This window comes from Leucoraja erinacea, chromosome 22, assembly GCF_028641065.1.
Source record: "Leucoraja erinacea ecotype New England chromosome 22, Leri_hhj_1, whole genome shotgun sequence".
Lineage (NCBI taxonomy): Eukaryota > Metazoa > Chordata > Chondrichthyes > Rajiformes > Rajidae > Leucoraja > Leucoraja erinaceus.
Window position 1 is genome coordinate 26,879,209 of NC_073398.1, and position 13,044 is coordinate 26,892,252.

The 13,044-nt window shown below is 41.9% G+C and overlaps 1 protein-coding gene across 1 annotated transcript in view; it reads left to right on the forward strand.

The window, feature by feature from the left end:
* cdhr5-rs (cadherin-related family member 5, related sequence) overlaps positions 1-13,044 on the forward strand; it is a 75,082-nt gene that overhangs the window by 57,782 nt on the left and 4,256 nt on the right. The window contains exons 10-14 of the mRNA XM_055653274.1: positions 611-717; positions 4,046-4,246; positions 6,233-6,364; positions 6,577-6,655; positions 11,368-11,555. Coding sequence (XP_055509249.1) covers positions 611-717; positions 4,046-4,246; positions 6,233-6,364; positions 6,577-6,655; positions 11,368-11,555 — 707 coding nt within the window. The remainder of the gene's footprint in view (positions 1-610; positions 718-4,045; positions 4,247-6,232; positions 6,365-6,576; positions 6,656-11,367; positions 11,556-13,044) is intronic.

Sequence of the window (13,044 nt, forward strand, 5' to 3'; positions counted from 1 at the left end):
AGACAGTCAAATCAGTCTAAGTGACTATTCTTTTGCTTGAAATACATCTGAAAATCATGTCATAGTTTGGAAGGCAGGAAGTATAACAGGGAATGCTATAAATGCACGCGTTTGGGTGATGAGGGCACGAGGTACAACAGAAGTGTGCAGGGGTGAAGTCGGGAGGAGAGCTCAAGTGGTTACAGCTGAATGTAAAGCTGTGATAGCATTGGGTCGGTGAAAGAGCTTGGATCTGGGAATGCGGACACTTGGATCTGACATCAGTGGTCCAATCTCAGCGGGTGTGCTCAGGTCTAATCTCAGCGAGCGTTTAATGAGTTCTGGCATTAGGAGAATTTGGGTAAGATCGCAATGAGTCAGCTGGGTCTAGCAAAAAGAGAAAGAGCTGGAGTCTGGCCTCTGTTCAGCAAAGAGAGTTTAGGTCCAGTCTGAAGGGTAACTGAGATTCAACAATGGGAGAAATGGGGTCCAGTCTTGGTGGTTGAAATTGGGACTAGCAATGAGGGAGATAGGAAACTTCAGCAGGAAAGACTGGCCACACACAGTACACCTAGTGGAACAGGACCAGTTAGAGACTGGGCTAGTTCTCACTGTTCCTTCTATTCTTCAGGTGATGATAATGGAAGATTTGAAGTCAACAATGTTACCGGAGCAATGATGATGAGGTGGCCAGTTCGGAGCTTGATGAAGACCCCCTTGTTCTCTTTGACAGTCATGGTAAAGAAAATATAATTAATGATTATTTCTGGCTTTAAACAAAATCAATGTGACAATGAACAATGAGCTTTAATTGCAGTTGTTTGGCTTGAACACTGGCACAACAACAGTTGAACACTGGCACAGTGCTGTAGTAACTCAACAGGTCGGGTAGCATCCCTGGCGAAAATGGATAGTGATTTTTTTTGGGTTGTGACGTTTCTTTAGGTGATGATAATTTTTAGTCGGTTCTTTAGGTGATAATAATTTTTGGTCGGTTGAGGGCGCTGTGAGTCAGCTGCCCTGCCAGCAGCGTGTTCGTTATTTCGACTTTTTTTGTTTTTTTTAGTGTGTTCAAATGTTTTAGTGGTATCTCTTGTGTGGGAGGTGGTGGGGGGGGGATAAAGGGGGAAACCGTTCTTCAGTCACTTCCTCGACAGAGAGGCGATTTTTTCGTGTCGCTTCTCCACCTCCCTCGCGGGCCTAACCGCTTGGATTGGAGTGGCCTTTCCCGGAGTTGGGCCCAGAGCTTCAGCAGCGGGCGCAGCGTGGACTTTTCCATCACGGAGCGGGGAGGGCCCTTGCCGGGGGTCATCAGAAAGGAGTGCTCCAATCGCTGATCTGGTGAGTTTGGCATCACGGGGCTGTGCTCTGCAGAGCTTCTAGCCACGGGCTTGCCATGGACTTACCGTCCGGAGTCTGGGATCCCTTGCCAGAGAAGAGCTCCGACCGACGGCCTGCGGCCTATAACATCCTGAAGCCGAGGTCTCCGGTAGGAAAGTGGCCGTTCCGGGCGCTCCAAGCTGCGGAGTGTGTTCGACCGTCCCGACGTCGGAGTTTTGATCATCCTGATGAGAGGGCCTGTACATCTGGCCGTCCGTAGCGGAGACTATGGAGGGTTTATAGCCCCGACCACGGATGAACGGGGAAGGAGGACTGACTGAACTTTGTTGCCTTCCTCCACAGTGTGGATGTTTGTGTTGAATTCTATTGTGTATTGTGTGTGTGTTTTTTTAAGTGTATCGCTGCCTGGCAAATTCTTTGTGTCTTCGTTGGTGCATGTGATGAATAAATTTGACATTGACTTTGACTTAGTCTGACCCACTGAGTTATTCCAGCGCTTTGTGTAATATTGAGGCACTAAATCGTCACTGACTATTCCAGCACAAAAGAAGACAGTTGTGGTTCTGGAAGCTAATCATCTCAGGTCCAGGACATCTCTGCAGGGCAAGACAGGATCCTGACACAATGGATCTTTAGATGCTTTATCAATGCTCTTCCATCCATCATAAGATTAGAAGTGAGAATGCCTGTTGATTTCTGCATAAATTAAATTCTACATGCAACTCCCCAGATAATGCAGCAGACTATTCCAGCACCTTCCAACTGCATCCTGAGTGGGGCACCATTGACCAGAGTCTTAATCAAACCAAACACACAAATATTGAGGTTTCAATGGCCAGGCATGATCAAGGACAAAGCCATGTTACCCATTCACCACCTTAAACATTCATTCCCTCTACTGACGTAATGTGGCTGAAATCTGTGCAATCCATAAATTGCATTGGAATTTCTTGCCAAAGTTTCTTAAACAGCATCTTTTGTGATCTGTACAACTAAAATAAAGGAAGTGTGCACATAGGAATGCCACAACTAGAAGGTTTCTCCCCAAGCCACACATTATCCTGACTTACAAATATATTGCCCTTCCTTCATCATGACTGGACCAAAATCCTGGAACTCCACAAGCACTGCAGCAGTGCCCACGGGCAATTAGAGATGGGCAATAAATCCTGGCCTCACCAAACATTCCCACATCAAAGAAACACACAAGACAATTCCTTCTGTTGTACCAACAGGAAATCTGAACAGAGGACAATGATTCTCAGGAGTCTAAAGAAACCAATTGTCCTCTTACTTTTTCATGGTGATCTTCCTTAATCCCTGACATCTTCAGCACAACAGTTGCTCTGCTAGGCCACACGTCTCAAGATGGTGCTTGCACACAAAAGCATCTCCAAATGCATTGTGAAATACTGTCCACTATATCCTCTTTGCACATTTTCTTTGTATGATCAATAAATTGATTACTAACCATTGTTCCTTTCTCGTACACCCACAGTTTGGTTTCACATCCAGGAAAACACTTGTTTCAGCAGCTCTCGTTTTAGTTGCAAGTTTAAACAATGATCAGTGGTTGATATCTCACCACAGGAACAATTCATTCAAGAATGACTGTCAGAAAACACCGAGTAGTAATTAATGCAGGAACAATGATTCCTATTTACTTTGCCTAAGATTTCTTGCTTTGAAGAGAGGTTATGTTAAATGTATCCAATGTTGTTAGGCCACACATTGGACATTACTTTGACCATTGATCTTTCTGAAAAAAATTATAAAGAATTTCTGCAGAAAGTGCAAATTAGAATTATATGGATGGTACCAGATATAAAGATTAAAATTAACAGAATGAATAATAAAGCTTATCTATATATGGTGTTCTAACTATAAGATGGCTATTCAAGTCAGGAATTCAGGAGAAACTCCTTTACTTAGTGAATGAGGATATTGCTACCATCCGTAGGTGAGCGGGACAAGATTTATTTAAAGGGAAGTTTGATATGTAAATGAGAAAAAGGGTTGGATTTATAGGCTGATGAGGTGAATTAGGATGGGAGGATATGTAGCATAAACAGAGGCTTGGACAATTTGTTCAAAATGATATATTTCTGAGCTACACATTCTATGTAAAGGTCAACAGACCCAAGGATCAAGTCTGCAAGTTCCCCATTGAGTATTACAGCATGGAAACAGGCCCTTCGGCCCAACTTGAACATGCCAACCAAGATGCCTAATACACACCAGTCCAACCAGCCCATATTTGGCTCATATCCTTGTAAACCTTTTCTATCCATGTAGCTGTCCAAATGTATTTTGAATGTTGTTATAGTAGCTGCCTCAACTACCTCCTTTGGCAACTCATTCCATATACCCAACATCCTCTGCATGAAAAAGCTGCCCCTTGGGTTCCTTTTAAATCTTCCCCCTTTCATGTTAAACCTTTCATGTGGTTCTTGATTCCTCTGTTCTGGGTAAAAGATTCTGTGCGTTCATCCTATGTATTCCCCATGGGATTTGATGTACTATATCCTTTCACTATATACATCCATAATAAAAAGAGAAAATGCTAGATACACTCAGCAGGCCAGGCAGCATCTGTGAGTCTGGCCAAAATGATTGAATGTGAACTAAGAAACATAGGTAATATAGTTAAGAGTAAGTGGGGGCTGTAAGTAACAAGAGAGACAGAACCTCCACAACTTTACATTAATATTTTTTTCCTTTCCAGGCCTCCCAAGTAGATGATCCTACAAAGTACACAGTGACAACCGTGCTAATTCGTGTTTTGGCCCAGAATCACTATCAGCCACGGTTTAATACCACCAAGTATGAGGGATTTGTTCAGGAGCAAACAAACCCATTTGCTGTAGTAGTTACTTACGGCAATAAGCTCTTACTGCTAGAAGCAATAGACCAGGATTTTAAAAATGTGAGTTAAATTATATTTTTGTTGTATATACTTCTTCACTCATGATGAAGTGTCAGTATTTAAACAAAACATTAAATTGAGGTATTTACCTGCTGTCAGGGTGCATGTTTAAGACCGCAAGGCAGTTTTCAAAGACTGTAAGGATAGTCTCCAAGTCTTTTATCCAAGTCTCCAAGTCTTATATGGAGGAGGAGGAGCCATCGTGGGGAATGGCTGCTAACCAGCAGCTGTCCGTTCAATTCACTTTTTTTTATTAGTTTTTAGTGAATTTTGTCCTATGTTTGTTGGGGAATTTGACTTTTTTATGTGGGGGGGAAGGGGGAAACTATTTTCTAGGTCCCTACCTGGTCGGTGAGGCAGCTTTTTCCCCGGGTTGCACTGTCGACCTATCGACCCGTCCTTGCGGCCTACCAGCGGGAGTGGAGCGGCGTTTTCCTGGCGGGGACCGCCCAGCACCTTCAGCTTCGGTGGCGGCACAGCGCTGGAGCGCTATCGCGGAGCGGAGCGGGCGATGCCTTGCCTGGGTCGCCGCGCTGGAGCTCCGGTATGCTGAGACCGCCGTGATCAACACCGTCGAGCTGCGGGACTGTGGAGCGACCAGCCGCGGGCGGCAGCGCCGACTTTAACATCGGGAGCCTCGGAGCACCAACCGACGCGGCCCTGTCGGCTTCGGAATGCCACGGACTCCGGTAGGGAATCGGCCGTTCCAGCCGTCCCAGCTGCTGTGAGGACTCTCCCGACGCCGGAGCAACACCACCCGGCGAGAACGGCCAGGAACATCGGGCCCCCGTAGAGGCAACTGTGGAGGCCTCAATAGGCCTGACTATGGGAGAACTGGGGATGGGGGCTGGACATTGTGCCTTCCCCCACAGTGGTAACCATTGTGGGTGGATATTTTTTTGTGTGTAAATGATTATTTTATGCTGTGTCCAAGATGGTTGCCGGAAGGGAGAGTGTACGCTGGTGCGCTTTAGCTGCCGCTGCTCTCTCTTCATATTGTGTTTTTGATTTTTGTCTTTGGATTGAATTTTGTCTTTAATTTGTGTACTGGTGATGCCGTTACTATTTATTTCATTCCGCTTACATGTTTTTACTCTATTTGCTAAATTTTGTAAGGTGTCCTTGAGACTCTTGAAAGGCGTCCATAAATAAAATGTATTATTATTATTATATCCAATATTCACCTGATGGAGACTGGGATACTAGAGGGGAGGAAGCAATTATTCATTGGCTATAACCTATATCATGTTCAACCTCGCAGGAAGATAGCTAATGTGAACAGATCTTTGAAAAAGTCATCCATTAGGAAATTCACCTGCCTTTCCCAGAACTTTAGAACATTTCTCAAGTACTATGCTCAGTTTTGCATTCCATGGGTAAATTGGGCTGGAGAGCCCATTTCCATGAGTCTAGTGGAGAAATGATTTAAAAATAAATGGATTTAACATGCTGTCACCTCAACACACTGTGTAGACTGTGTGTTAACTACAACTTCACCCTTTCTCACATTCTCATATTGAGATACCTCACTATGAATATTTTATCCTGACCCAATGCCAAGGCACTTCCAAAAATTCAATCATCTCATTACCATCTATTGCAGTAACAAAATAGTTTATTGTCCACCTATCATCTTAACAGATTCCAACACTGAGATACTTCATCAAGGATTTATAATCTTAATTTCTTTGACTCTTTGCAATGCTGAGTTACATGATCATGAACCTTTCACCACTTCAACGGAACTGTTGCAGTGTTGAGATACGTAATCATGGACTTATCACCATGACCGATTTCAATTATAAGATAGTTCTCCAAAACACATTGTCCCATTGAGGTAATGACCAAAGATGTTCACAGCCCAGAATTTACTGTCCCGGGCTCAGTGAGTGGATCATGGAATGGCAGCAGTGGGGAAATTCAACTATTCACTCTATATCAGCGTGAATGCTTATTGTTTGAATTTGTGCCCATGTATTACCCCAGGGGAGAAATCCAAATATTGTCTACACCCTGGCAAATCGCTCCAATCACACACAGCTGTTCCAAGTCACACAGGAAGGACTCTTAATAGCTCGAACTGATCGTCTGTATGCACGTGAGAAATACATGCTGCAGGTAAGGGTACACTCCAGCCTCAGCTCTGAGGTTAAGACATAGAACATCTTTCTCTACCCCTTTTTAATGCCATTCTTTAGTGTCCTCATTTTGTATTCATTTATTACTTGTATGCAATTCAGTGGGGAGAGTGGCAATTTGCTCTCTCTGTGACTCTATTCATAAAGTGGTACAAAGACAATCTTGAACTTTGGTTTAACTTGTTTGTGCAGCTTGTTGGATCTGACAAAGAATCGGGGGACGTGGTCAGCACAAGAGTCAACGTTGAGATTCTTCATTCAAGTCAGCCAGGTAGGCCTGTCAAACAAATTATAAATCAAACCTGCTCTATCAATTATAGATTCAACAGAAATTTGAACCATGTAATTATCCCAAAGCAGACCTGTCTGGGAATTATAGGTGATATTAAACTTAAGGTTCCCAAAGCCCTTCACCATCGGAGGTTTTAAGAACAATGAACAGGAAAACACATTAACAGACCATTCGACCCACAGTGTGCCGAACATGATGCCAAGATAAACTAATCTCATGAGAAGATGAAATGCAAAGTGGGCCAGAAATGTATAGGTGGCAGCAAGATGTGGAGGAGAGTTCTCAGAAATGATTCAATGCACAACACAGTTTCTTTCCTCATCAGTCATTGCGTAACAGGGTGAGTGACCCAGAACTTCCAAGCCAAACTGTACAATCTTATTATCTGCAATAACAGGAGCACAGAGGATTGGGAGCTGGATGTCAAAATATCCCACATCACCCACCAAGGCAACTATGATAAAAACTATAAAATAAATTATGAACAGATAACGGTTGGTTCTTGTGCTTGTATTGGTGCCCAACCCAGCTCTACACTCATACACTTTGGTGAAAACTCAGTGAAAATGGTATGATCCTTTTCACAGCGACTGCTTACACACAACCAACAAATGTGTATACCTCAGAGAAAGGCCATATAGAAACATAGAAAATAGGTGCAGGACGAGGCCATTTGGCCCTTCGAGCCTGCACCGCCATTCATTGTGATCATGGCTGATCATCCACAATCAATGACCCATGCCTGCCTTCTCCCCATATCCCTTCATTCCGCTAGCTCCTAGAGCTCTATCTGACGTTTAAATTAATCCAGTGAATTGGCCTCTAATGCCTTCAGTGGCAGAGAATTCCACAAATTCACAACTCTCTGGGTGAAAAAGTTTTTTCTCATCTCAGTTTTAAATGGCCTCCCCTTTATGCTTAGACTGTGGCCCCTGGTTCTGGACTCGCCCAACATTGGGAACATTTTTCCTGCATCCAGCTTGTCCAGTCCTTTTATAATTTTATATGTTTCTATAAGATCTCCTCTCATCCTTCTAAATTCCAGTGAATACAAGCTCAGATTTACCAATCTTTCCTCATATGACAGTCCCGCCATCCCGGGTATTAACCTCATGGACCTACACTATACTGCCTCAATAGCAAAGATGTCGTTCCTCAAATTAGGAGACCAAAACTGCATACAATACTCTAGATGTGGACTCACCAGGGCCGTGTACAACTGCAGAAGGACATCTTCACTCCTATATTAATTCTCTTGTTATGAAGGCCAACATGCCATTAGGTTTCTTCACTGCCTGCTGTACCTGCATGTTTACTTTCAGTGACTGGTGTACAAGGACACCCAGGTCTCGTTGCACTTCCCTTTTTCCTAATCTGACACCATTGAGAGGAGCAGCACCTCATATTTCGCTTAGGTAGTTTACACACCAGCGGTATGAACATTGACCTCCAATTTCACGTAGTCCTTGCTTTCTCCCTCTTCCCCCTCCCCTTCCCACCTCTCCCACAGCCCACTGTTTCCACCTCTTCCTTTCTTCTTCCCGCCCCCACCACCCCCACATCAGTCTGAAGAGGGTCTCGACCCGAAACGTCACCTATTCCTTCGCTCCATAGATGCTGCCTCACCCGCTGAGTTTCTCCAGCATTTTTATCTACCTTCGATTTTTCCTGCATCTGCAGTTCCTTCTTAACCATGAAGATAATAATCTGCCTCCTTTTTCTTGTCGCGAAACTGGATAACCTCACATCTATCTACTTTATACTGTATCTGCCATGCATCTGCCTACTCACTCAACATGTCCAAGTCACCCTGCAACCTCCTAGCATCCTCTTCGCAGTTCACACTGCCACCCAGCTTTGTGTCATCTGCAAATTTGCTAGTGTTACTTTTAAGGACTATATGATTTATAGTCCTTCCTTAATCTTCTAGATATCCGATTTTCAAATAGGATACAACTGTACTGCAGATGACTCTTCATATGTTACAGAAAATAAAAGCTCCTTTGCATATTTTCAGAAATAGAAATTCCCAATTGTTGCAGGCTAATGAGAGCCACACAGGTTAAAAGATTTATTTTGCAAACATTCCTTTAAAACCTAACTTAGCCTTGTGCTTTCTGTTTGGAACATTGCTCAGTCACAATAGCAAGTTCCATAAGTAGATTACAAATGCTGGGTTTGTGCCAAATTTCCTTCTCTTCTATGTGCTGCTCCAACATACACGAGCAATGTATAACCAATACTGGATGAATAGCCCGAGGATAAAATGGATTTCAGGTGCTTAACGTTAGATTGTTGGCCTCTGTAGTACAGAGGTACTAGAGTAACAACACACCCTGTGGGTACTACATTCTTCACTTCTTGGAATAATAAACTATTTGTTCTTTGAAGGATTTTGGAAGATTGTTTGTGAAAGAAAGCACACAGGTTTTATTCATTAAATACGTTTAACAATTTCAGTGTTGCCCTCACCCGCACTGGGGGCATTAGCAGCAATTTTACACAGACTTCATGGACATTTGACTCCCGATTGCAGCTCCCTATACGCAGACGATACCCAACTCTATCTCCTCCTGAAGCCCAAAAACCAATCAAATCTGTTTAACCTTACCCACTGCCTCGAGGATATAAAGTGTTGGATGGCCCAGAACTTCCTCCAACTAAACGAGAGTAAGTCTGAGGTCATCCTTCTCGACCCCTCGGACTCAATCAAAATGATAGCAAGCAGCCTTGGAAGCCTTACACTACTACTCAAACCTCACGTCAAAAACCTTGGCGTGATATTTGACTCGGCATTGAAATTTGACAAACAAGTCAATGCCGTGGTAAAAGCTAGCTTCTTTCAGCTTCGGACGATAGCTAAAATAAAAAAAATCCTTCAGTTTGATGACCAGGAAAAGATCATCCACACATTCATCTCCTCCCGCCTAGATTACTGCAACTCCCATTACATTGGCATCAGCCAATCTTCCCTGTCCCGCCTGCAACTGGTCCAAAACGCCGCAGCGAGACTCCCGACGGGCACCCGAAAAAGGGACCACATCACCTCGATCCTGGCCTCTCTCCACTGGCTCCCTGTGCGGCTCTGTATAAACTTCAAGATTCTCCTCCATGGCTACAAAGCCCTCAATGGGCTTGCCCCCACCTACATAAAAAGTCTTCTCACCCACCACTCCACCTCCAGGCCCCTCAGATCGGCCGACTTGGGGTTGCTGAATATCCCACGGTCTAGGCATAAGCTCAGGGGCGACCGCGCCTTTGCGGTTGCAACCCCTAGACTGGAACAGCATCCCCGTTCCCATCAAAACTGCCCCCTCCATCGACTCTTTAAAGTCAAGACTAAAGACTTATCTATACTCCCAAGCCTTTCCTGACGTCCTCTGAGTGAGGGCTACATGTATATATGTATGTAGTTTGTTTTGTTGTGCTATTCTTATAACAAATGTAAAGCACTTTGGCCAACGAGAGTTGTTTTTTAGATGTGCTATATAAATAAATGTGACTTGACTTGACTATTTAAAGTTGTTAAATCTATAAACTGCCAGCCTAACCTGTCAATTGCTGCACTCAAATCCATGTGAATCTACAGGATAATACTGGCCATATGTTTCTAGGACCTCATAACTGGGTTGTTAAACTGGCAAATGTTTAAATTGTGCTGGTGTTTAAATCAATTTGAATTAACATTTGTTGGAAATAATTCATTGTATTCAATACCAAGGAGCATAGATAATAAGAACCACTCTGCAGGTGAGAAACGTACAGAAGGAACTTGTTGCATGTCCTTGCACTAAAAAAATTATAGTCAATCTGAGCAGGTTTTTTATGATGGAATAACAGGATAGCATAAAAACTATAGCTACGAGAGAGAGATACCAGAGAGGGTAGAACAGAGGGAAGGCAAGCAAGATGGTTAATACAGGAATACAGAGAGAGATCAAGTGTAGAAATATTTTAAATTGTAATTATGCACTGTACTAAATAAGCACTTAGCATGCCTACTTTGGACAAGCGCGTATGGAATGTCTCCCTCCTCCTCTTACATTGTTTAGACCAATTGTACAACTCACCGTCAATAATAAAAGAGATCATCCCAGAGTATTTCAAATAAGCTGTCCAAGATTTCATGGTATAGGTGGTCACTGAAATATGTCAAGATAAATTCATGACCTTGGCTGATCGACGCAATCAGGACAAAGGAGGTGCTTCAATATTGTGAATGCAAACAATGTAGATTTGAGATTTTTTGGCTAATTCAGATGAAAATAAAAGATTCCAATGTAATACTTGATAAAAAGCAGAATGATTATCTACAGTCATCATTACGCAAAAAATGTTCAACTGCTTCACATGGAATATATTTGCTTGCATAAGGGAATCTTACTTTTGCAGTACCCAAAGCTTTGAAATGTGGTGATTGTTATAAGAAAACCTACAAGACTTTCAAATCTAGTCTCTAACAATCTTAACCAAGAAAACTTAATGGAAAATTTAAATATTGGTGATATTCATCACTTTAAAAAAAATACAATAATAAGTTTGTTTCTAAAGCCATAGCAAGATATTGCTTTGCTTGCAAGTATTAGAAAATGCACAACCTTCACAAAATAAATTCTAGCATTTCTCCCAGAACATTAGGCACATCTTTTATTTTTTATTATGTAATGGATGGTTTTTCCGTTGATATGCAGTTCCATCTGGACTTGCCAAGGAAAGCAGGAAGTACAGTTCGAAGGAAATAGGGCTTATGGGAGGAATCATGTTAGTCGTACTTCTTTTCCTTATTTCTACACTTGCTCTACTCATACATAATGGAAGAGAACGGCACAGGCTTCGCAGACATAGGGGCACAATCGCCATTGAACAAAACACCAATGTGGTAAGATATCTAGATTAAGTGTGTCTGCGAGTATTCTATTAAATGGTGTCGACACATGAATGTCTGAACAATATAGGATGGAGGGACAATTCAGGGAGATCAATAACTCCTCAGTTTAAGCAAAGATTGCACTTGGGTTGGAGATGACATGATGAGCCTTGGTTTCAACACAATGAGGCTGAATGTAATGGACTTTTTGGAGAAATAAGAGAATGTTCAAAAGAGAACTAGCCATTGCAGTATCAAAATTAACAGAGCGTAATTATTTTTAATTTTTTAACAGAACTATTATTTTAATTTTATTTTTAACAGGACTATAACAGCACCCTGAGTTTTAATAAGGTCATAACTGAACTTCCACAGTCATCTCAACTTTTTAATTAATTATTTTTTTGGATATGAGCATCATTATCAAGGTTTTGCTTTGAGTTACTCTAGTAGCGAGGATCCTAAAAAATTGCTACATTCCTTCTGGTGAAGATATTTGTGGACTAGATACCCCATTATTTCCTAATTCACTTAAGCCCCACAAAAACAATCAATCTATAACTTGAATATCGTTTAATGACTGCATTTCTGCAGCATTTAGAATTCCTGTGAATGAGAAAAATATCTTTATCCAAGTGGCTGACTCGTTATCCAGAGAATGCAAGCTGCAGTTCTAGATTCTCCAAATAGGGAAACAACCTCAAAGATATATTCTGTCAAGCTCACTAAAACAAATAATGTGACATAGAGATCCCATTTCATCCTTCTAAACTCCAAAGCATATAGATAGGCCTACATTGCTTTCTGTGAATCACATAGAAAACCTTCAGAATATTATTTAACTTGTTTTTCAACTTTAAACAGTTTTTCCTTAGTTCCTAATAGAGTGGATAATTTCATACTTCTTTACATTAATTGTCTGCCGTTTCAACTGATCTGTGTCCTTTGTGGTCTCATAACATTTCCTTGAAGCTTAACATATTAACTATGTCAGCAATAGTGGAAAATGTACCCTTATTTCTAGTATCATGAAAGGCTGTCAGAATGGCAGATTAAAGACTAAAAGAAAGAGAAAACTTGTCAATCAGATTCCCATCCAATGTTGTGGCTTTTTGCTCTGAAAAAGATTGCGAGGTGATCTGATTAAGGGCTTTAAAATAATGAAATGTTTTGAATATTTCTAAGTGGTGTAACAATGATAATCACTAATGAATTCAGTAAGGGAATTTCTTTGCCTGGATAATGGTCAGAATATTGAATGTGGCACTACAAAAATAGTGAAGGCCAATAGTATGCATGCATTTCAGGGAAACATGCATAAGCTGATAAGTAACAAAGTAAAGAGGAATTGGGAAAATTTAAGTTGAACATAGAGACTCAAACAAAACTGTAGAGCTAAATGATCTGCTTCTGTGCAGTACACTAGATGTTTCCTGAATGATTGCCCTTTGATTTGTGGAATCTGACTCCAATCTAGCCCATATTAATTGGATGCATCATT